This window comes from Schistocerca cancellata, chromosome 6 (assembly GCF_023864275.1).
Source record: "Schistocerca cancellata isolate TAMUIC-IGC-003103 chromosome 6, iqSchCanc2.1, whole genome shotgun sequence".
Classification (NCBI taxonomy): Eukaryota; Metazoa; Arthropoda; class Insecta; order Orthoptera; family Acrididae; genus Schistocerca; species Schistocerca cancellata.
This window is the reverse complement of record NC_064631.1, coordinates 98,082,897-98,109,416: the sequence shown is the minus strand read 5'-3', so window position 1 is coordinate 98,109,416 and position 26,520 is coordinate 98,082,897. Positions and strand designations below refer to the sequence as shown.

Genomic DNA, 26,520 nt, shown 5'->3' with positions numbered 1-26,520 from the left:
CTGAATCGCTGGAGCACTGCATGTTGTTTCACAGCCATAAAACGGGCACTTAAACTCTGAACATCTTCTACTGAGGTTTAGTACACAAGAGATTTAAATGTCATCACAAATAAAAGTCTAGAGTGTTCAGGTCCAAACAGCGTGGACGCCAAGGAACTGGTCCACCTCTACTTATCCGTCTTCGTGAAATCTGATATTTAGAACAGTAGGAAGATCAACACTGAAATGAAGAGGAGAGCATCGTGCATGATGCACATGATTTGTTGTACTAATAAGAGCACACGTTGTAGCAGAACAGGTAGAGTATTCTCTAAGAAATTTTGGTAATTTTATCCGTTGAGCATGGGTGGAAGAACATGGCGCCCTAACAGAAAGTCACCAATAATGCCGGTCCGAACGCTGTCAGAAAATCATTGTTAAATCGTGAGGATTCTTGACAGCCCACAGCAAGAAATTGGAGTCGACCACTCACTGAACCTTTAGCGACTTCCTCCGTGATTTCTCCGGAGTCGCTGAAGCTTTTCCCCATTCTAACATTGTTGGCCTTATTCTGCAAACTCTTTTGTATTCGGTTTGTTAAGAACGAATCAACCTAGTTGTGTTTCCCATGATTGATGTGGTTATGAAGAGAGATAGAGAATGACCTGTAACATGGAAACAAGGAGTTTCCGGGCGAATGTCAACATAACACAAAAATGGTTCAAATGGCTCTGAGCACTATGGGACTCAACATCTTAGGTCATAAGTCCCCTAGAACTTAGAACTACTTAAACCTAACTAACCTAAGGACATCACACACACCCATGCCCGAGGCAGGATTCGAACCTGCGACCGTAGCAGTCCCGCGGTTCCGGACTGCAGCGCCAGAACCGCTAGACCACCGCGGCCGGCTCAACATAACACATTTATTGTTATATGAGTACACGTGCGGATGTTTCCCTAACGTTTGGCCATATGTTTTGGTTATAAACTGTGTAGGTTATAAACGATGAGCTCACACCAAGTATTTTTCTATGGTCTCAAGAGATGCACAAGTTTAGGATAGATTCACGTGACTGATCTTTAAATGCGTCTGTAGACACTAAATAAATACAAGATTGCGTGCTATTTGTGACACAGAAGCGCGTGCTGAGTGTGTTGCGTCAGACCAGGCATGTGGAAATTACTCGTAATGGTCGTCGGCATCATGTGAGTGTTCTCGTACACCCGTCCAGCATAACTTCTGTCGGGCATCTTAAAGGGACAGTTTGATATGAGACATCCTGAGGTATTAAGAAAGTGTCAATTTCGTAATGGAAGGAAGTAGGTGGGAGGGGCGGGGTAGGGTAAAACTGTAGTGGACAACCAAGGACCGACTACAGCAAGGAAGTTCAAATAAATGTAGTCAGGCAGAGATGTAGAGGTAGAATAGCGTAGAGAGCTACAAAAAAACAGTTTTTGGACTGTAAATAACAACAATGGCAACAGTATCTGTATAATAGAGAAATGAGAGAAAGTCTAGAGGTAATTCGAGCTGATATTGTGGAGAGGAGTATGCTTAACCAGGGATAATTTATTACCAAAAATGTAGATCAGTTTCGAAGGCGGCGCTCTTGTAGACCCTTGAACAGCAGGTGCTGGTGGGGATGGATGCGGTGGACCGAAAAATTCCGGGTGGGACTGAGTGATGGAACATCTGCGACTAGAGGCAAGCGGGTTATCGTGACGCAGATCGCGTAACCAGCCGCGCGGCCGCCAGATCGAGTTCTGGTCGAAGCTCCCACCCCTCGCGCTGCCCCCGACCGCTTTCCTCGGCCCTCCTACCACCTCCCCCTCCCCCGCCCCCTCCTCCTTCCTCTCTCGCTTTTCCACAGCGTCCGCCGGCGACAGCGGCCGAGCAGATCAGGAAGTGCCGCAGCTGCGCACTGCTGTTGGCTATCCGCAGCGGATCTGACGCTGGCGCCGCACCATTGGGGCCGAATGAGAAATGGGCGCCGTGTGTCCGCCATGGGTGCGGACAGCTGAATGCTGCCAAAGGAAACGGGAAAGCGCGCTGTGTAATAGATTCTTTAACATTTTGCAAAAAAAAAATACATCAGTCAAGTGAGATACTTGTCCAAGTTAAGAAGTAATGCTTCACGGGTCTGAGGATGCGTGCAACACACAGAATCATATATCGTCTACATTTATAATCCTCATCCTACCTTATGATGCGTGGCGGAGTGTACTTTGTGTACCAGAGTCATTTTCGCACTTTCCTGGTCCAGTTGTAAATCGCCTGTGGGAATCTCCGCATAACCTCGAATCTCTCTACTCTTATCGCCGTGGTCTTCACGCGATATACACTAAGGAGAAAGCAACTCATCGGTTGACTCTTCTTCGAGCGTTTGGTCTCAGGATCAAAATGATGTAGTCAAGTTTCATCAGTAGTGATTACATTTGAAAGAAACTCCGGACCTTCCTGTAACAGCAACTTTAACTCCATGCAGACTGCACGCGAATGTCCTTTTTTTCGGGAATCAACAGTCTTGGAACCCATCGTGCACAAACACGTGTCATGTGTAATTTTTCTGTCACCAACCTGTGGGTAGCACCCAATGAAATGTTCAGTATTTCGGAAAGTGATTCTAAGGTAATTCGGCGGTCCTCTCTCACAATGACAGCAGCAGTGTTGATGTTTTCTTCCGTAAGAACAGTAACTGGAGCACCGGGCCCACCTTCATTTGAAAGTGATTGTCTCCCCTCTTTAAACATTTTAAACCACCTTCGAACTGTGATGTAGGGAAGAGCGGACTCTTTATAGACCACCTGTAACATTGTATAGGCTTCAGCTGAAGATTTGTTGAGACGAAAGCAGAATTTCAAAGCCGCATATTGAGCCTCGCGTGTTACCTCCATTGCGGCGGTAGGCGATACTGAACATGTCTGACCTTACCTGCCTTTCGCAGGCGGGAACCAGGAGTCTCAACAATTAAACTACTAAGGCGTGTTTTTCGCACATTAAGCTAACAGAATATCATAAGACTGAATTTTAGCACGAGAAATTATGAACATACAAAATTATGTTGTTGTTGTTGTTGTTGTCTTCAGTCCTGAGACTCGTTTGATGCAGCTCTCCATGCTACTCTATCCTGTGCAAGCTTATCATCTCCCAGTACTTACTGCAACTTTCATCCTTCTGAATCTGCTTAGTGTATTCATCTCTTCGTCTCCCTCTACGATCCCTTGATGCCTCACAACATGTCCTAACAACCGGTCCCTTCTTCTTGTCAAGTTGTGCCATAAACTCCTCTTCTCCTCAATTCTATTCAGTACTTCCTTATTAGTTATGTAATCTTCCCATCTAATCTTCAGCATTCTTCTGTAGCACCACATTTCGAAAGCTTCTAGTCTCTTCTTGTCAAACTGTTTATCGTCCATGTTTCAGTTCCATACAAATACTTTCAGAAACGACTTCCTGACACTTAAATCTATACTCGATGTTAACAAAATTCTCTTCTGCAGAAACGCTTTCCTTGACATTGCCAGTCTACATTTCATATCCTCTCTGCTTCGACCATCAACAGTTATTTTGTCCCCAAATAGCAAAACTCCTTTACTACTTTAAGTGTCTCATCTCCTAATGTAATTCCCTGAGCATCACCCGACTTAATTCGACTACATTTGACTGTCGTCGTTTTGCTTTTGTTGATGTCCACCTTATATCCTCGTTTCAAGACACTGTCCATTCTATTCAACTGCTCTTCCAATTCCTCTGCTGTCTCTGACAGAATTACAATGTCATCGGCGAACCTTAAAATTTTTATTTCTTCTCCATGGATTTTAATACCTACTCCGAATTTTTCTATTGTTTCCTTTACTGCTTGCTCAATATGCAGTTTGAATAACATCGGGGATAGGCTACAACCCTGTCTCACTCCCTTCTCAACCACTGCTTCCCTTTCATATCCCTCGACTCTTATAACTGCCATCTGGTTTCTGTACAAATTGTAAATAGCCTTTCGCTCCCTGTATTTTACCCCTGCCAACTTCAGAATTTGAAAGAGAGTATTCCACTCCACATTGTCAAAAGCTTTCTCTAAGTCTACAAATGCTAGAAACGTAGCTTTGTCTTTCCTTAATCTTTCTTCTAAGATAAGTCGTAAGGTCAGTATTGCCTCGCGTGTTCCAATATTTCTACGGAATCCAAACTGATTTTCCCTGAGGTCGGCTTCTACCAGTTTTTCCATTCGTCTGTAAAGAATTCGTGTTAGTATTTTGCAGCTGTGACTTATTAAACTGATAGTTCGGTAATTTTTACATCTGTCAACACCTGCTTTCTTTGGGATTGGAATTATTATATTCTTCTGGAAGTCTGAGGGTATTTCGCCAGTCTCATACATCTTGCTCACCAGATGGTAGAGTTTTGTCTGGACTGGCTCTCCCAAGGCCGTCAGTAGTTCTAATGGATAGTTGTCAAGTCCCAGGTCCTTATTTCGACTCAGGTCGAACAGAATATCATGAGATTAAATTTTAGCGTGAGAAATTATGACCATACAAAATTATGATAATTCTTTACTGAACAGCCCTTGTAGATTGGAAAGTACATGAAGTAAACTCCCAGGGAAAGCCGGCCCTTATTGCTGTCGAGCACCCAGGCGGCCGAAGCACAGCGACGGCGTGTCGGCTGGGCGGCAAGTGGCCGGCGGGGGCGCGGCACGTGCGGCGGATGAGCGGCTGTAGCGGCTTTCGCGGCCAAAGCGCCGGCCCTAACGACTCGCACTTAAACCCCATAAAGCTCTATTATGGGCCGGCAGAGGGCGCGCGGCAGCCGCAGCGGCAGCGATTATTGCCTGTGGGGAGCGCGAGGTGGCTGTGGGCGGCGGCGGCGGCTGTGGCCATCCGCTGGCACAGAGTGGGTGATTTCTCTCTCTGTGTGTCTACACTGGCACACCCACACACACAGAAATGAGAGGAAGGAAAAGTTCAATCAAACAACAGTCAGGGCTAATCTTCTAAGGGATGAACCAGCCTATAGTAATCGGGACAGCCCTTTCCTTGCTGAGAGTCGTACAACTACTGTTGGCATTTGTACGTGGTAAAGGGGTGCTAATGGAGGAACATTATCATCATCATCATCATCATATTCAATGGCAGGACAGCATTTTGTGAGTCATGTTGTTCTGTGAAAGCATGCTTGTTTAGTCACGAGGAGCTGCAACGCTGAACTTCCTTCTGTCCCTCATGTCAGCTCCCTCTCACCTGTCTTCCAACCCTTCTGTTTCCTTCAGGCACTGCGTAGAATAAATTCTTCAGTTGTTCTCTCCTGTCGAGTCTCTTAACCGTAATGCAGCTGACAATGTCTGGTTCATTACATACTCGTAGTTTATGTAATCCACATTTCCACTGGGCCACGATCTTGTCTCAAGATCTGACCTTTAAATACATCAAATGGCTTTTCACCAAATTTCGTTAGTGTCGATGGTTTTCACTTCGTCTAACCGGGCATGGGAGTCTAGTGGTAAATCGCGTGCATATGAACCGAGAGATTGCTGGAACGAATCCGAATCAGCCCACAGAAATTTTCTATCTGCCTTTGACCTAGCTCTCACCTCTCAACGATGTAAGGAGACTTTAGGAAAGACATGTGGTACGAGTATCAGATAAAACGGTTGATCCTGTTGTCCCAAAAGAATAACTGAGGTTCACTTGTGACATGGAAGTCGCCAAAGTGGCGTCCGGCCCTTAAACCACACAAAATTACTATAAGTAGCACCGTATTGCTGCAGTCATGGACTGTGCGGCTGGTCCCGGCGGAGATTCGAGTCCTCCCTCGGGCATGGGTGTGTGTGTGTTTGTGCTTATGATAATTTACGTTAAGTAGTGTGTAAGCTTAGGGACTGATGACCTTAGCAGTTAAGATTTCACTCACATTTGAACATTTTTTGAGTAGCATCATATATTACCACCGGCCTGACTAACACTTTATACACTGCAACCTTAGTTTTCTTGAACAGCAGCACACATTTTAAATGTTCCCTCAGGCCGTGACAGCACAAGTTCGCGAATAATATTCGTTGTCTCTTCTGCTTTCGTTTTACCGTCGCCACTTCGCATCCGACACGTAGGTACTAAGGATCTTTCATTTTTCTCCTTCTTGCGCAGTCTTTCTTATGCATGATTACTTCGCAAAAACTGTAACATGTCTGACTCAGGCGGTTCCAAAAATAAAAGTCCAGGTATTAAGAGAACCGTAGTTTAATTGAAATTGAGAAAATTCCTTTTGAAACAAGTCTAGCTCTAAATTCCCATGAAGTACTGAGTGCTGTCGACAAGGGATCTCAGATCGATTCCATATTCCTGGATTTCCAGAAGGCTTTTGATACCGTTCCTCACAATCGACTATTAATCAAATAGCGTACATATGGAGTATCGTCTCAGTTGTGTGACTGGATTCCTGATTCCCTTCACAGAGGTCACATTTCGTAGTGATTGACGGTAAATCATCAAGTAGAACGGAAGTGATATCTGGCGTTCCGCAAGGTAGTATCATAGGCCCTCTGCTGTTGCTGATATACAGAAATGATCTAGGTGATAATCTGGGCAGCCCCCTTAGTTTGTTTGCAGATGACGCTGTAATTTACCGTCTAGTAAAATCATCAGACGATCAATTCCAATTACAAAATCATTTAGAGAGAATTTTTGTTGTGGTGTCACCGCCAGACACCACACTTCCTAGGTGGTAGCCTTTAAATCGGCCGCGGTCCGTTAGTATACGTCGGACCCGCGTGTCGTCACTATCAGTGATTGCAGACCGAGCGCCGCCACACGGTAGGTCTAGATAGACTTCCTAGCACTCGCCCCAGTTGTACAACCGACTTTTCTAGCGATGGTTCACTGACAAAATACGCTCTCAGTTGCCGAGACGATAGTTAGCATAGCCTTCAGCTACGTCATTTGCTACGACCTAGCAAGGCGCCATTACCAGTTACTATTGGGATTATGAATAATCTACCGTCAAGAGCGATATTCACCATTTATGTATTAAAGTTAAGTATTCCGCCTGCTACGTCCGTATTTTGCTAAAGACTAATTTCCTTGTCCTGTTCCAAACCTCACGCCAGCCTGCGTGAGTTAAAACGCGTGCCTTTCGGCTTCCTCTAAGAATACGGTGTTGGCTCTCCTGCCAACCCACAACATTTTTATGGTGCAAAAAGTGGCAATTGCTACTAAGCAAAGAAAAGTACGAGGTCATCCACATGGGTACTAAAAGTAATCCGATAAATTTTGGGTATACGATAAATCGCACAAATCTTAGGGCTGTTAGTTCCACTAAATACCTAGGAATTACTGTTACCAGCAACTTAAATTGGAAAGACCACATAGATAATATTGTGGGGAAGGCCAAAAAAAGACTGCGCATTGTTGGCAGAAGACTTAATAGATGCGACAAACCCACTAAAGAGACAGCCTACATTACACTTGTCCGTCCTCTGCTGGAATGTTGCTGCTCGGTGTGGGATCCTTACCTAGTAGGGTTGACGGAGGATATCGAAGAAGTGCAAAAAAGGGCAGCTCGTTTCGTGTTATCGCGCGATAAGGGTGAGAGTGTCACAGATATGATATGTGGATTGGAGTGGAAGTCAGTGAAACAAAGGCAGTTTTGTTTGAGGCAAGATCTATTTACGAAATTTCAATCACCCACTTTCTCTTCCGAATTCGAAAATATTTTCTTGACACCCACCTACGTAGGGAGAAATGATCATAAAATAAAATAAGAGAAATCAGATCTCGATCGGAAAGATTTAGGTGTTCCTTTTTCCCGCGCGCCATTCGAGAGTGGAATGGTAGAGAAGTAGTATGAAAATGGTTCAATGAACCCTCTGTCAGGCACCTAAGTATGAATTGCAGAGTAACCATGTAGATGTAGATGTCTTGAAAAGTCATGAACAAAATAAGCTCTTCGAGTTGAACCCAGACAGTTCATCTGCCTGTTGATGAAGAAAACAAGAAAAGTCTGAATTAAGTTTCTTGGCACACTAAAGACGGAAACAAAGTCAGATCAGACGTTCTTAAAACGTTTAAGACAGAGACAAAAATCTGAAGCTCATAACGCATTTATAATAGAGTCAAAGTTCGACTACAGTTCTTTACATACGCATGCAGACACATAGAGTACAATTAGAGACCAAGCTCCCAATGAGAATTTACTATGTCTGGCGAGGGTGACTTATATGCAATCACAGAATTACTAAAATCCAATGGTCAACCTCTCCGTCGGGACCCCGTCTTTCCTAGGATGGCCGCACTGAAGGATTCAGGACGGGAAGACTAGCTCGGACAGTGATGACAGCGTCGCAACTGTCCCGGAGTGAACTCCCGATAGAAGAAACGAAAACGCATTCGGCGCCTGGCCAGGAGGCCCACTCCGAGTGAACTTGCCGCCGAGAGTCCGACAGCCGTCCTCAATACAGTCCTCGGCGCCAGGATACACAAGGTCTCGTTCCCAGTCACGAGCCTAGCGCAAGAAAGACGTCCGTGGTGCCTGCGACCTCTGCTGGCGCTTTGGTCGCCGTCTGGTAATAGTGTGTGTCGTGGCAGCCCTCGAATACACTCCTGGAAATGGAAAAAAGAACACATTGACACCGGTGTGTCAGACCCACCATACTTGCTCCGGACACTGCGAGAGGGCTGTACAAGCAATGATCACACGCACGGCACAACGGACACACCAGGAACCGCGGTGTTGGCCGTCGAATGGCGCTAGCTGCGCAGCATTTGTGCACCGCCGCCGTCAGTGTCAGCTAGTTTGCCGTGGCATACGGAGCTCCATCGCAGTCTTTAACACTGGTAGCATGCCGCGACAGCGTGGACGTGAACCGTATGTGCAGTTGACGGACTCTGAGCGAGGGCGTATAGTGGGCATGCGGGAGGCCGGGTGGACGTACCGCCGAATTGCTCAACACGTGGGGCGTGAGGTCTCCACAGTACATCGATGTTGTCGCCAGTGGTCGGCGGAAGGTGCACGTGCCCGTCGACCTGGGACCGGACCGCAGCGACGCACGGATGCACGCCAAGACCGTAGGATCCTACGCAGTGCCGTAGGGGACCGCACCGCCACTTCCCAGCAAATTAGGGACACTGTTGCTCCTGGGTTATCGGCGAGGACCATTCGCAACCGTCTCCATGAAGCTAGGCTACGGTCCCGCACACCGTTAGGCCGTCTTCCGCTCACGCCCCAACATCGTGCAGCCTGCCTCCAGTGGTGTCGCGACAGGCGTGAATGGAGCGACGAATGGAGACGTGTCGTCTTCAGCGATGAGAGTCGCTTCTGCCTTGGTGCCAATGATGGTCGTATGCGTGTTTGGCGCCGTGCAGGTGAGCGCCACAATCAGGACTGCATACGACCGAGGCACACAGGGCCAACACCCGGCATCATGGTGTGGGGAGCGATCTCCTACACTGGCCGTACACCACTGGTGATCGTCGAGGGGACACTGAATAGTGCACGGTACATCCAAACCGTCATCGAACCCATCGTTCTACCATTCCTAGACCGGCAAGGGAACTTGCTGTTCCAACAGGACAATGCACGTCCGCATGTATCCCGTGCCACCCAACGTGCTCTAGAAGGTGTAAGTCAACTACCCTGGCCAGCAAGATCTCCGGATCTGTCCCCCATTGAGCATGTTTGGGACTGGATGAAGCGTCGTCTCACGCGGTCTGCACGTCCAGCACGAACGCTGGTCCAACTGAGGCGCCAGGTGGAAATGGCATGGCAAGCCGTTCCACAGGACTACATCCAGCATCTCTACGATCGTCTCCATGGGAGAATAGCAGCCTGCATTGCTGCGAAAGGTGGATAAACACTGTACTAGTGCCGACATTGTGCATGCTCTGTTGCCTGTGTCTATGTGCCTGTGGTTCTGTCAGTGTGATCATGTGATGTATCTGACCCCAGGAATGTGTCAATAAAGTTTCCCCTTCCTGGGACAATGAATTCACGGTGTTCTTATTTCAATTTCCAGGAGTGTATCTTCTGTAATTAAGTGGAGTGCCTGCCTAACTCAGGAGCAGTGTGGGTTGCAGGCATAATAGGCGTATACTGTAAGTTGTGATTCCACAGGTGACTCTTCAGCAAAGTGATATTGCTATCTCCACTTTATATTGTCTACGAACTACTTTTCGTTCTTCATTACATACATTCATAACTTATTGTTTCCTTCTATTGAAGGTGCTGCACCAAATAAAATACCGCAGTAAATGGAATACCAAACAGTTCCGCACTCCCCTAGTTTCTTGTACACACCTTTGCTTTCATTTCTATATGACACATAAATTAATTCTCAAGCCATTTGGAGCCGTGTCGAGATCCATCATCTCAAAGGATCTTACTCTTAGTAGAGAAACGTGAGTAAAACTCATATTAAACATCAGGGTTGATTACTCAGTTTCTGTTTCTCGATTACTTGTGTACGTGAAGAATTGCTCACTTCACCGCAGTCCAGGTTAAAACTCATAGCACCATGTTTCAGGCTCAAGTCGGTTCAACGGTCAGAGGAACGCAAGGACATACCATCTTGATTACGGCCATGCCTAGTCAAAAACAGCAGTGTTCATTCCAACCTTTTGATGGAAAACAGCTTTACATTTTTAGTTACAACAGGAGCACTACTTTCACAAAGTGTACATTAATACAACTGAGTATGATTAATGGAAAATGTTAATAAGGACTTAAAAATACTGGTGCTTACGAGCTTTAATATACTGAATGAAAAAGTCATTTTTATTTAATAATATCGACCGAAGCTTCGTAGTGGGACAGCTCTGCCGAACAAGCATCAAGCGTTATTCGCAACTTGAGAGGAGTTATTAAAACTATTCATATTCCCCCCACATCAACGCTACTCGAGACGCTTATTTGTTACCTTAAAGAGTATCTAGGTCTGCAAAAGCAGTGTGTGTGTGTGTGTGTGTGTGTGTGTCTGTGTGTGTGTGTCTGTGTGTGTGTGTCTGTGTGTGTGTGTGTGTGTGTGTGTGTGTGTGTACGGCACTTTCTGTGAATGTGAGACGACTTACGTGGGGCAGATTATTAGGACAGTTGAAGAGAAGTTGAAGGAGCATTAGCGACACATTCTAATATCAGTTGTCGTATCAGCAGAGCCTCGAAAATTGTCATGAAATGAACTACGACGAGACCAGCATCGTGATACAAACGTTTGATTTCTGGAACCGCGTAATTGAGGGGTCTATCGAAATAAAGGTGTCGGAGAACGTAATAAACAGCGAGTAAGTGTGAATTTAAATAAAGCTTGTGGCACGACGTTCAGTTCATTAAGATCTCGCCGGGTAGTTCGTATCACTGAACGGCTTCAAATTGCAATACCCATTTTCTGGCTGGTTATAAAACGGTTTCCAGAGGCAACAAAAATTTTATTGTCAATATATTTCATATAAATATTGACTGAACTTAAAAATTTAAAGCGCTCTCATAATCTATTGATTAACAGATATAATCTTACCTTAAAGTATTAACACAACAGTGTCTTTATATCTTGAGGCAAACGTAACTCATGGCGCCCATATTACCCAGAACTTACTCATCTCGTGTTTGACAATGAGAGTACCTAGCGACTTCCAAAAAACTTTACACGTCACTTCAAATATTTTGGAAATTATTTCTCACAGGCATCACTGTCTAAATAATGAAAAGAAAAAGGACTATCGTTGACTGCATTTTCGTGGTTCGCACGCTAAAATTCCGGCATCAGGCATTACGTTCCAATTTATCACTTCTTTACCAGTAAGTCTAACCGCAACACATTTTGCAGACAGTATCCACAGATACCACTGAATATACCTGGGTAATCATATCATTGTAAAACACATATTTCAGGTGATACGATGTGATAAATATATAAATTCATGAAAATCTTACTTCTCATGAAACGGATGGCAAATTATTTATACCATACGCACCCAGCGATTCACAATGACAACGCTTAGCAACTTTCAACAAGCAGTAAACATAATTTGCCGGCCACTGTGGCCGGGCAGCTCTAGGTGCTTCAGTCCGGAACCGCGCTGCTGCTATGCTCGCAGGTTCGAATCCTTCCTCGGGCATAAACGTGTTGATGTCCTTAAGTTAGTTAGGTTTAAGTAGTTCTAACTCTAAGGGACTGATGAGCTCAGATGTTAAGTCCCATAGTGCTCAGAGACATTTGAACCACTTTGAAACATAATTTCAGACCTCTGAACCGGGATTGTGGGTATTCCATTGTACTGTGGAAAGTGCTAGCAATTAAAAGCGACTGAGCCTCACGATCCCAACAGTTATTTACAGTCTGGAGAGCAGCATCCAGGATGCAATACAGCACAGCTCGCTGCACCAGGGCCAGTCTCCGAAATATTGTGCACAAAATGCAATCAACAGCTCGGCGGAAGAACGAGGAAGCCTACCATTAACCACGTAACTTATCATATTGCTACAAAAATATCTAAATTTTATTTCACTAACGAAAATTATAAGAGACCCAGTAGACACCGGAAGGAAAGGTAAGGGAGCAACTGTTCCAAGATGCTCGTAGCTCTCCCGCTGGATTTCCTATCCCTTGGCGGCCACCGAGCGTCATATTCCGATACAGGAGATCGACCGGTCGATAGGTATCCGCCGGCAGCGGCCGCAGCCCCGTAGCATCATATCGGAATCCGCATTAGGGCCCAGCCGGCAAGCAGCGGCGGCAGAACACGGCCCGCTGCGAGCTGCGGCTCTTCCACAGATGCGATCTCCACTTATCGAGACGCGGAGCTCTTCGGCCTCACGGGGGCCGGGAGAGCACTTCCATCAAGGAAACATTCAATCCAATACGTGTACCACGACCGAGACGTCTCCTGTGTGTTACGTCTTTCTCTAGTCGAGCAATCGTGCTAATGGTTCGCTTTATTCCATTTCATATCTTAGTTGTAACGAATCTATGCCCTTTTCCATTACCTTCTGGTGCCCATTCTTTTCTTTTTATGCACAAGGTACTGGTGACGTACGTTATCAATAGAGATCAAAACTGAGCATTATGTACACGCTTTAAGCCGGCCGCGGTGGCCGTGCGGTTCTGACGTTGCAGTCCGGAACCGCGGGACTGCAACGGTCGCAGGTTCGAATCCTGCCTCGGGCATGGGTGTGTGTGATGTCCTTAGGTTAGTTAGGTTTAAGTAGTTCTAAGTTCTAGGGGACTTTTAACCTAAGATGTTGAGTCCCATAGTGCTCAGAGCCAATTGAACCATTTTGAACACGCTTTAATCTTGTTGCCTCCGTAAGTTCGGAGATCTTCGCCAACCGTAAAGTCGTCAGTTGAGTCTTGTCTCGCACAATTAGAATCTACTAGCGAACCAACACAATGACTGCTGTGTTAGCAATGACTATTGCTCTTTCTCTTTATGTGTACAGGGTGGTCCATTGATAGTGACCGGGCCAAATATCTCACGAAATAGCGTCAAACAAAAAAACTACAAAGTACGAAACTCGTCTAGCTTGAAGGGGGAAACCAGATGGCGCTATGGTTGGCCCGCTAGATGGCGCTGCCATAGGTAAAGCAGATATCAACTGCGTTTTTTTTTAAATAGGAACCCCCATTTTTATTACATATTAGTGTAGTACGTAAAGAAATAAGAATGTTTTAGTCGGACCACTTTTTTCGCTTTATAATAGAAGGCGCAGTAATAGTCACAAACGCATAAGTACGTGGTATCGCGAAACATTCCGCCAGTGCGGACGATATTTGCTTCGTGATACATTACCCGTGTTAAAATGGACCGTTAACCAATTGCGGAAAAGGTCGATATCGTGTTGATATATTTTGTTACTGTGATCAAAATGCACAACGGGCGTGTGCTATGTATGCTGCTCGGTACCCTGGACGACATCGTCGAAGTGTCCGGACCGTTCGCCGGATAGTTACGTTATTTAAGGAAATAGCAAGTGTTCAGACACATGTGAGACGTGAACCACGACCTGCAACAAATGAAGATGCCCAAGTAGGTGATTTAGCTGCTGTCGCGGCTAATTCGTACATCAGTAGCTGACAAATTGCGCGAGAATCGGGAATCTCAAAAACGTCGGTGTTGAGAATGCTACATGAACATCGATTGCACCCGTACCATATTTCTATGCACCAGGAATTGCATGGTGACGATTTTGAAGGTCGTGTACAGTTCTGCCACTGGTCAAAAGAGATATTACGAGACAATGACAGATTTTTTGCACGCCTTCTATTTAGCGACGAAGTGTCATTCACCAACAGCGGTAACGTAAACCGGCATAATATGTGCTATTGGATAACGGAAAATCGACGATGGCTGCGACAAGTGGAACATCAGCGACCTTGGCTGGTTAATGTATGGTGCGGCATTATGGGAGGAAGGATAATTGGCCCCCATTTTATTGATGGCAATCTAAATGGTGCAATCTATACTGATTTCCTATGTAGTGTTCTACCGATGTTACTACAAGATGTTTCACTGCATGACAGAATGGGGATGTACTTCCATCATGATGGATGTCCGGCACATAGCTCGCGTGCGGTTGAAGCGGTATTGAATAGCATATTTCATGACAGGTGGATTGGTCGTCGAAGAACCATACCATGGCACGCACTTTCACCGGATCTGACGTCCCCGGATTTCTTTCTGTGGGAAAAGTTGAACGATATTTGCTATCGTGACCCACTGACAACACCTGACAACATGTGTCAGCTCATTGTCAATGCATGTGCGAACATTACGGAAGGCAAACTACTCCCTGTTGAGAGGAATGTCGTTACACGTATTTCCAAATGCACTGTGGTTGACGGACATCATTGGTGAGCATTTATTGCATTAATGTGGTACGTACAAAAAAAAATGGTTCAAATGGCTCTGAGCACTATGGGACTTAACATCTGAGGTCATCAGTCCCCTAGAACTTAGAACTACTTAAACCTAACTAACCTAAGGACATCACACACACCCATGCCCGAGGCAGCATTCGAACCAGCGACCGAAGCGGTCGCGCGGTTCCAGACTGTAGCGTGGTACGTACAGGTAATCACACTGTAACAGCATGCGTTCTCAGAAATGATAAGTTCACAGAGGTACATGTACCACATTGGAACAACCGAAATAAAATGTTCAAACGTACCTACGTTGTGTATTTTAATTTAAAAAACCTACCTCTTACCAACTGTTCGTCTAAAATTGTGAGCCATATGTTTGTGACTCTTACATCGCCATCTATCACAAAGCGAAGAAAGTGGTCCAACTAAAACGTTTATATTTCTCTACGTACTACACGATTATGTAATAAAATGGGGGTTCCTATTTTAAAAAAAACGCAGTTGATATCCGTTGTACCTATGGCAGCGCCATCTAGCGGGCCAACCATAGCGCCATCTGGTTTCCCCCTTGAAGCTAGACAAGTTTCGTTCTTTGTAGTTTTTCGTTTGACGTTTATTTTGTGAGGGTGTTGCAGAATATGTTGCACGGAGAAATAATTGTTAAGAAACAATACGAAACTCTGCGCCGTTTCCGAGTTAATTAGCATTGAAATGATCTAGTCAGGCGGTTGCGTGCGCAAACGCGTTGTTCGTTTGGTTTCTTAAAACGGAACACGGGAGCGACACAAAAATTGGACGTGGGAGGTTAGCTAGTGGCGAACCCGAGCCAGGGTCTGAGCGCTATCATCCACACTGTGAGAACCACAGACACTAATTCTATCTGGCGAGCCACATGAATGTACTCTCGCCAGCGCTTGACTCGCTAACTTCAATGCTAATTATCTAGGAAACGGCGCAACCTATCAGTTTCTTTCTTACCATTTGTTTCTTAGCACAATCCAACATTCAGCATTCTCACAAGCTATTCAGACCTTTTATGAGTTTTTAATTTCAGAGATACAGTTGTAATTCAAGTATTCGTAAATACTTAACGCACACGTCAACAGTGTGCCAATTCGAAAATTTAACCGTTATTCCTGAATGTTGTTATCTGTAGGAAGTCAGTGACGTTCAACTAATTCATCTGTTTTTTGTTGTCTATGTTCGTAATCCCCAATACAAGAGAAATTTTTACTGCATAAATGGGGTTTGTGTTCAGTTTCAGTATAATGTTCCTGGATTGCTAACCACATTGATTTGAAGGTTGTTAACGACATTTCACGAAGCATATAAAGTTATTGAGGAATAGACAACTGTCACTGTTACTAACCCAAGAAAATTTCATTTCTTTTTATAATACGAGTATTATGCCTCCCTTAGATGAACTACTTAGTTTAATGTTGATACCTTTTGTAATAGATGATGTCATTAATGTTCCTTTTTTTGTCTTTATGAAAAATATGAAGACCTCCTTTCCACTTACTTTATGGCTAGTAATAGGTACCAAACCTCCAGTTTTCCGTGGTAGAATACACTTCCATCCCCAATAATGTATCTATGGAACTGTGGCAACTTTGATGTTGCGACGGCACCGTGATTGCTATTATCTGCATTGCACTAAATTTTTATTTAATAAATGTATAAAGATTAAATTATGTAATTTGACTATGTAGAGAGAGATAGAAACTAGCTCGCCAGTCAATTACGCAATGTGCGTATTTCATGATATCTGTCCTTTGTGAGGGAGAACGATTTCGTTGCTGAACACCGATCACGGATACCGTAAGCCAACTAAACTGGCCATCTGAAATTGAAAGGCGGCTATTAAAACTTTTTAATATAATTGGAAGGAGACAGCATCGGTCGTATTTTTTTGTTTTATTATCCGCAAAATCGATTTTCGGTCACTTAGTGACCATCCTCAGTGCTATAATATACAATTAAAATTGGTAGGAACTGGTATCAACAAGCATATAGCGATCACATATATGCGATCAGTTCATGTGATCGCTCTAAGCTTGTTCATACCAGTGCCTACTAATTTTAATTGTATATTACAGCACTGAGGATGGTCACTAAGTGACCGAAAATCGATTTTGCGGATAATAAAACAAAACAATACGACCAATGCTGTCTCCTTCCAATTATATCCATTATCTGGTCGTGGCGCACAGAACACTACATGGAGTCGCCAATCAATAAAACTTTTTAATCCACCGAAGCACATATCGGTATGTTTCGAACTCGTCAAAATGGATTTTTCGTCTTAAGCTACTTTCACCGGAAAACGTATTACATAGAGATGTGGTGTGACAAGAACGCGTCACCCAAATTGGAAGGAATAGAAAGCGATCTGGCTAATGCAAAACAACCCATGTACGAAGTTTGCCATGCAACGACATTAGACAAAGCGATACACCTTCTTCCTTAAATTTTGTTTTGAAAATATTTAATTGAGAATTTGTTGAAGACTTTCGGAATCGATGTTGATGAGCTGAAACCATGTACAAGAATATAGTCACCAGAGTGTGGGTCACCACCGTCGATGCAATTCACCTTTCAGCAGTAACATAAGTGTATGGTACTCTGTCGATGTGTTGAATTTTTCTCACTACCATTACAACTCAAAATCCATAAAAGTGGCTCTCGGATAGTAAACAGAATTTGTGGTCTATCATTATCATTATCATCATCATCATTATTAGGAGCCATTAGACGTAAATTTTTAGACACACTCCACTGAATTATAAGCTACATCTTCAAAATCGTCGAACGCTTGGATACAAAACCCCATTTAGTTTATCAAATTCACCCTAGGTCATTTTTAAAATTACTGCATAATACTTTTATTGTCCATGTCGTCACTGTCTTTAGCTGCCAAAAATACAAAAACGAATCGTCTGGTTCTATGATCATTGTTATATTTTGCTATTTCATTTCCAGCATTTGGGTATATATTATTATAATCATTTTTAACGATTCTTATCCCTATTTTCAAACTTACTCCATTAATGTTTTTGAAGTATACCTTTCAGTCTTATTGGTAGCCTGTGCGATTGAACAGTGCTTCAGACAATGTTTTGTATGTTACTGGCAAAAGTAATTGCCCTCTATAATTATTTGGGTCATTTTTAGATCCTTATTTATCCAGAGAATGTATAATGGCTGCTTCCCAGTCCTCTAGAAGTACCTCTTTCTTCTAGATTTTATTTATTGTATTTTAAGTATAAACGTAGGGCTTTCCACAATTCTGCCATAGTTCCATCCTCACCAACTGCCGTACTGTTTCCCAATCGAACATATAATTTCCTTAATTTATTCTAAATCTGGAGCTCCCTAGTTGTCATTTTTACTACAATTTTCACTAAGGATAAACTTTAATTGAGAATCATGGTTTTGTGTGAGTCTTCAAAAGTTTTAAGCAACTAGATGCACAAATATTGAAAAACACGGTGGATTTCGGAAAGGTAGATGATGCAGCGAAAAAATTTAAAATTAAAAAATATTCTGCAAATGAGTCAGCTGAGAAGCCACGATACAACAGTTACATTAACTGACATTAATTCCCTCATCACTATTATGAAAGAATTCTGTTTAGGTACTAAACCTACAAACATTATCCAAGACACAATAAGACATGCTGTGTCTAAAGTCAGGTTCTGTGCCTAATTCGACATAAACTTTGAGATAAAAACAGGTGTCATGCAAGGAGACGAACTGTCACCTTTGCTTCTCAGCTGCTCCGTCAAGAAAGTGATTAAAGACCGGACAAACTCCTACACGATAGGCAACAAATTGGGAAACCAAAGAGATGATCTAACTGTGCAAACCTTATCACGGGACACCAGGCGTAAACACTACAGTACAGTTGCGAGTCCTTATACCGTCAAGGTGCCGAAACACTAATGCAAAAGGGTGGCATAAAGTAAATTACGAAAGGAGGAAGAAGACTGGTTAGTATCAGACTTAGCCCAAGAGCAACAGAGACAGAATACGAGAGGCACAGCGTATCAGAAAAGTGTATACACATGTAGAGAATCTAACACACACAGTGCGCAAAATAAAAATGTCGTTCTTCGAACACTCAATTAGAACGGAAGCGAAAGAGGGACCAAGCAAATTTTTAGTGATATTGTGAACTTGAATCGACAACCTTTATAGTTTACACAAACACTTAATGACCTCAAAGAAGGAAACAATCGACGGAATGGACACACAAGGCAGAAATTTATTTAGGAACAGAATTCAGAATGCGGGCTTCAGGGACTACTAAGGAAGAAAAGGGAAACAGCTTAATAACATCGAACAGTTCGGGAAGCAGAAGTAAGAACACATGAAACGAATATGGGTGAAGAGGAAGAAGAGTGCATGTACCATGAACTCAAATATTGCTTTAACGTGCTCTGTGAAAGGGCTACTCGATTAAATAAATATTTACGTAGTTTTTCAGTATGAAGCCTGTTCCATTCTATTTTTACAAGTTATTACGTAAATTCTGAATAATAGGAACCATTTTAACCTCCGAAGGGTGTCAATTTTGTTTCTTTAATGAAATTTACGGAGGTTAAAATGGCTCCATCATTTACACAACAGACTGTGGATGTGGATCCGTATATGAAGAAACCATGTAAGTTATTCGCATCATCTGATAATGACGGTCTGAGAAGTCTATACCGGCTCTGCTGTCTCTTCTGTTCCTGAGGCTGAGACATATCAGAAAAAAAATGTTTTCAAGACCATCACTGAGCTCCGCTAAGAGAGTTTTCTCTGTCTGTGTTAGTTTGTGAAACATTTCTTTCGTTTAATCATTTCGCTGTTGAGCTTTATGTACATTATCGCCAAACAGAGCATTGTCATCAAGGAAACTAAAATGATTCACGTACATTCCTTCTTCGTTTCCCCAGTTCAAGACTGTTAAAGTGCCTCTACAAGCGAGGAGAATAATTTTTAAGAAGTAGAATCTCCGTACCTCAATATACTTTTAGGTCTAAATTTCGCATTATCCTCTTGAAGCCCAGTGGAATGTGTAGCGCTGACATTTATATTCATCAGTGCTGTGTTTCTCGATAGCTGACTGTACAAATTTGGTTGCAGCAGAATCAAAACTTTCAAAAAATCTATGAATTTCAGAAGCAGAGGTAATAATTTCTTACTGCTCCGTTACATAATTTTCTTTAAGGTTTGTAGTTGAGCCATCGTGTTATATCCACTACATATGCCAGGTTGCTTCTTCCTTTGTAGTAAAAACCTTATGCGCAATAATCTGGTAATAATTTCCTGTGATATAGCTTTTAACTTCTGTTGTGAGACCAGTTCGTCGAATGCTGTGGTGTTCTATGATGGGTAATCAGATAGAATTTTATTGTAGTCCAGCTTAAGCTCATGACTTCTAAGAAAAAAGATAATTACAACGTATATGTCTTCCACTGATGCAGTTGGCGCATCTTATAATCACCGTATCTTAAATTGAATGGTTGGTAACTTAATGGTTAAGGATCAGTCACGAAGTCCAAAGGTTCGGAACTGACTCCTCAATTGATCGCAAGATTTTTTCTCTCGTTTATCAGTTCTTCCACCTCTGGAAATTATTATTTTCATGTGTGAGAAATATCAACGTGCATTTCCGTTTGGAATTCACTTTAAAATTCCCCTCATAAGTGACTGGATAAGTCAGTTAGAACATCGGAACACACAAATTAAATACGACAATTTCTATCAAAGTCTGTATGGCATGCAAAGCAATCTTCAAGTTGAGGTCAGATTTAGCTATAATTTTTAAATCCAATTCCTGTACTCAAGGGCAGTTACTCAATCAATTACTGAGAATCTAATATTTAATTGTGCATCGCAAGTTGATTTCCCAATCCTGTGAATCTACCAGTAGATAACATATTTGGAAGCTATTACAAATGGCTCTGAGCACTATGGGACTTAACTGGCGAGGTCGTCAGTCCCCTAGAACTTAGAAGTACTTAAACCTAACTAACCTAAGGACATCACACACATCCATGCCCGAAGCAGGATTCGAACCTGCGACCGTAGAGGTCGCGCAGGACCAAACTGAAGCGGCCAGAACCGCTCGGCCACTCCGGCTATTACAACCACTCATTATTTACTTCTTGCGTCTTAAGCGAACTGCAGTTTAAGAGCGTTTTCCATGAAACGCGTTTTGTTTCATTTAAAAGAAAAGTGCGCAACGCGTCTCGTGTAACAACGTTCTTAGATTGCGGCACACTTGAAACGGAAGAAGGAATGGATCCTCCACGAGAATGGTCGCATCTTATTGTGACTGCATTTTGTGATGGAGCATTAGAATATTTTTGTTTCTGTTTCCATTATACATACGTTCTATGATTTTCAATGCCTTGCAGTCTTCCGAAATACACAATTTCTGCTTAATTTATTCAAAATTTCTAGGATTTCATCACATTATTATCCACGGCTTTTACGACAGTCCACTAACAAAGTTCTTACTGACTATGGTGTCCTCCACGGTAATCTCTATTTTCACAAAAACTATGCTGCTCTTTAGATTTCAAAAATGCTGATACAAGCGCTGAATAAGTTACGTTAATCTACAAATCTGTAAAGGAAAAGGAATTATCCGAACAATGAGCTGCACAATTATACATGTGCAAAGCCTTATAGTAAGCAATATGTAGTTAAGTGCTGTTAGTGGAAAATATTAATGGGCATGGTTTTATTTCAAAGCTAGCTTTCAATAAGCCACCTCCCAAGTACATAAATGTCTTGAAGGAATGCATTTTCGTGCATGAATCTGTTTTTATTTGAAACAAACTCTTTATTTCATTACTGACGATTAGGTGATTTCGCCTCATTGGGACTATTAAAATACATCATACGAAAAATTTCACTTACACCACCTCATGATCCGCACGGCAATGTCGGTGGAAAGAGTAATCTACATTTACATCTACAATCCGAACGGAGTGTGTTATGATACCGCTACGTGATTCCCTCTCTGTTCCATTCGCAACTGTCGTGTGGGAAAAATGACTATCGATAATCCTCCATATTAAATGTAACTTTGCTAACTCTCTCGTTGTAGTCATTTCGCTGGACGTTTGCGTAAGTATGCAGTGTGTTGCCTAAGTCTTGACGGAAAGTACTCTCGGAATTTCAATAGCAAACCTCTCTGCGATGCACAACACATCTCTTGTAGCGTCTGCCTCTGACCTTCACGCCAGCTAAACGATCCTGTGAGGACACGTGCCACTCTTCTACATCTACATCTACATCCATACTCCGCGAGCCACCTGACGGTGTGTGGTGGAGGGTACCTTGAGTACCTCTATCGGTTCTCCCTTCTATTCCAGTCTCGTATTGTTCGTGGAAAGAAGGATTCTCGGTATGCCTCTGTGTGGGCTCTAATCTCTCTGATTTTATCCTCATGGTCTCTTCGCGAGATATACGTAGGAAGGAGCAATATACTTCTTGACTCCTCGGTGAAGGTATGTTCTCGAAACTTCAACAAAAGCCCGTACCGAGCCACTGAGCGTCTCTCCTGCAGGGTCTTCCACCGGAGTTTATCTATCATCTCCGTAATGCTCTCGCGATTACTAAATGATCCTGTAACGAAGCGCGCTGCGCTCCGTTGGATCTTCTCTATCTCTTCTATCAACCCTATCTGGTACGGATCCCACACTGGTGAGCAGCATTCAAGCAGTGGGCGAACAAGTGTACTGTAACCTACTTCCTTTGTTTTCGGATTGCATTTCCTTAGGATTCTTCCAATGAATCTCAGTCTAGTGTCTGCTTTACCGACGATCAACTTTATATGATCATTCCATTTTAAATCACTCCTAATGCGTACTCCCAGATAATTTATGGAATTACCTGCTTCCAGTTGCTGACCTGCTATACTGTAGCTAAATGATAAGGCATCTTACTTTCTATGTATTCGAAGCTCAGTAGACTTGTCTACATTGAGATTCAATTGCCATTCCCTGCACCATGCGTCAATTCGCTGCAGATCTTCCTGCATTTCAGTACGATTTTCGATTGTTACAACCACTCGATATACTACAGCATCACCCGCAAAAACCTCAGTGAACTTATGATGTTATCAACAAGGTCATTTACCTATACTGTGAATAGCAACGGCCCTACGACACACCCCTGCGGCACACCTGAAATCACTCTTGCTTCGGAAGACTTCTCTCCATTGAGAATGACATGCTGCGTTCTGTTATATAGGAACTCTTCAACCCAATCACACAATTGGTCTGATCGTCCATATGCTCTTACTTTGTTCATAAAACGCCTGTAGGGAATTGTATCTAACGCCTTGCGGAAGTCAAGAAACACGGCATCTACCTAGAAACCCCTGTATATGGCCCTCTGAGTCTCGTGGACGAATAGCGCGAGCTCGGTTTCACACGATCGTCTTTTTCGAAACCCATGCTGATTCCTACAGAGTAGATTTGTAGCCTTCAGAAAAGTTGGATCTTGCCTGTCTCTTCTATTAATGCAAACTGGTGAGGGTTGCAGACTGCTGAGCAAGACACAATAATCGGTCAAAAAAGTGTTTCATAAGTCACTTCGTTCGAGGATGATTTACATTTACATCGGATTCGTCCTATGAATCTCTGTACGGCATCTGCTTTTTCTACTCTTTTTTTCTACGTGGTCAATCCACTCTAGGCCTGTCCATCCTTTTTTACAGTAGTTACTCTTCCCAGCAGTTTGTCATGAATAGCGTAATTATACATTAGTGGATTACTTCTCATGTACAGAGTGCAGATATTTTTACGTGTGGTACCTTAATATGTACACACATCAGTGTGTTTGTTGCTTTTCTCTGTATCGAACAGTATTTCCTGTAACGTGTAACATAATTTACTACCTGATTTTTTTTTCTGTACAGTCGTAACTCCGCCACTAAGTGGACGACGGATGTCAGCATAGACTTATGTTTTTTCCTCCACGTGTCCACACTTTAACATCTGACAGGTGCCGCCACTAAGTGGACGACGGATGTCAGCATAGACTAATGTTTTTTCGTCCACGCGTCCACACTTTAACATCTGACAGGTGCCGAGGGGCAAATAAGCAGGAACGGCTTGTTCCTACTACATGTACCTGGAGCTACTACCGAATGTAAAAACATAAGTTATAATTATTAGTCTGCAAATGAAGTATATACTGATGTAATACTGTTCAGTACATCGTCTTCGGGCACCAACAGAAATACCTGCATTAATACCCATCACATCCTGTATCTCAGCAAAATGTTACATTTCTTTACGTTCAGAGTCAACTGCCAGTCCCTGCAACATCCCTGTATCTTTTACAGATCTTCCTTCAGAACACTACAGTATTCTGTCATTGCTTCCTTGTTATAGACAACTACATCATCTGCAGGCAGTCTCATGAAGCTTCCTATATTATCAGTAACGTCCCTAATAAGAGTCCAAATGCAGCAGATGAGGGCAAAACATTCTGTATATAGTATTTCACAGCTATGATAAATGTGTACGTACGTACTACTGCTGCACCATACTGCTGTGTGGATCACGACGTGATGTAAAACAAAACATTATTTTCTGAGATATATCTCGATAATGAACAATGTGGCGATATTAACTACTCGACAGAAATGAAATAAAGTATTTATTTAAAACAAAAAGTTACTTCCCTCAGAGGGTAGCTTTAAAGTGTTACGATGCAACTTCATTAGGTTACTGATCTGCCAGAACGAGTCCACTTGGAGGGAGATTCTTTGGCAGAGAGACCTAAACAGGTAGGTACCATTCACACGTGCTCGTGTTGGGCAGAAAGCAGGTGTTAGTGAAGCACACGTGGGCCGGCCCTCGGACCTGTGGCGGAGCGGGCGGCACGATCGCTTACCAGGCTCGGGCGTGACAAAGAGCTCTTCCGCGACGGAGGAGGATTGCTCCTCAGGCGGGCTATCGGTTGTGGTTGTAGGGGGGCCTGCGGAACAGACAAGAAGAGCCACGGTCAGAACACTCCGCTCCGCCTCCACTGCCTGCATGCGTTAGTCGCTCAACATGCCGCACTCTGGTTAGTCAGCCAACATCTACTTTGCTGCCCGTTAGCCGGTTGCACACGGACGTCCCCAGAAAGAAACAGAAGAAAAAATACACAGTAATCAGTAGGAAAATACAGGTCTGCTTTAAATGATCCATTTGTTTTCTAGGCTCTACGGGCTGTTATGGATATAAGTGAAAGACATTGTGATTATTGGTACCTTAATATGTAACCAATTAAGGGTGTTATTTATTACTTTTTGTGGTGTAAGAGTCTTCCCACAAACACTACCTGATATTTTTCGCACAGTGGTAACAGCATCTCTAACGGGACTGCACCGGTCAACATAGAGTAAACATTTTGCGTCCGTGTGACCACACTTCAACACCTGACGTGCTGCCAAGGGGGGAATAAGCATTAATGGCTTTCGCTTGTCCCATGTACTTGGAAAATACAATGTAAACAAACTAAAAAAATGCTACTTCTAATACGAGGGTGAGTCAAGTGAAAACCTTAAATATTTTTTAAACATTATTTATTGTGCAGAAGTGATACAAAGCTGTATCACTTTTCAACATAATCTCCCGCACGCTCAATGCTAGTCCTCCAGCGCTTACAAAGTGCATAAATTCCCTTAGAAAAAAAATCTTTTGGTGGTCCGCGTAACCACTCATGCACCGCGTGGCGTACCTTTTCATCAGAACGGAACTTTTTTTCTCCCATTGTGCCTTTGACTGGTCCAGACATGTGGAAATCACTTGGGGCAAGGTCTGGGAAGTATGGTGGATCAGCAACACACTCAAAATGCAGGTCTGTGATAGTTGCAACTGTTGTACGGGCAGTGTGGGGCCGTGCATTGTCATGTTGCAAAAGGACACCTGCTGACGGCAATCCACGTCACTTTTATTTGATTGCAGGCCGCAGATTATTTTTTAGGAGATCTGTGTATGATGCACTGGTGACATTGATCCCTCTAGGCATGTAATGCTCCAAAATGACGCCTTTTTCGTTCCAAAAGAGTCAGCATAACCTTCTTTGCTGATGGTTCTGTTCTACACTTCTTTGGCTTTGGTGATGAGGAATGGCGCCATTCCTCGCTCGCTCTCTTCGTTTCCGGTTGGTGGAAGTGAACCCAGGTATCGTCCGCAGTAACGATTCTTGCAAGGAAGCCATCACCTTCTCGTTCAAAGCGCCGAAGATGTTCTTCACAGGCATCCACACGTCGTTCTCTCATTTCAGGAGTCAGCTGCCGTGGCAGCCATCTTGCAGACACTTTGTGAAACTGGAGCACATCATGCACAGTGTGGTGTGCTGACCCATGACTAATCTGTAAACATGCTGCAACGTCATTCAGTGTCACTCTGTGGTTTCCCTTCACTATGGCTTCAACTGCTGCAATGTTCTGTGGGATCACAACTCACTGTGCCTGACCTGGACGAGGAGCATCTTCCAGTGAAGTCACACCATTTGCGAACTTCCTATTCCATTCGTAGACTTGCTGCTGTGACAAACATGCATCACCGTGCTGAACCTTCATTCGTTGATGAATTTCAATAGGTTTCACACTTTCGCTACGCAAAAACCGAATAACAGAACGCTGTTCGTCGCCCCTGGTGCAATTCGCATGTGGGGCGGCCATCTTTAT

At 43.4% G+C, this 26,520-nt stretch overlaps 1 protein-coding gene across 4 annotated transcripts in view; it reads right to left on the bottom strand.

Moving 5' to 3' along the window:
* Positions 1–26,520, bottom strand: part of LOC126190763 (hemicentin-1-like) — a 1,169,490-nt gene that overhangs the window by 323,100 nt on the left and 819,870 nt on the right. For 3 of the 4 annotated variants that reach the window (XM_049931283.1, XM_049931285.1, XM_049931284.1), the window contains exon 5: positions 24,735–24,818. The exons of the other annotated variant lie outside the window; for it this stretch is intronic. In XM_049931283.1, coding sequence (XP_049787240.1) covers positions 24,735–24,818 — 84 coding nt within the window. The remainder of the gene's footprint in view (positions 1–24,734; positions 24,819–26,520) is intronic. 4 annotated transcript variants of the gene reach the window in all.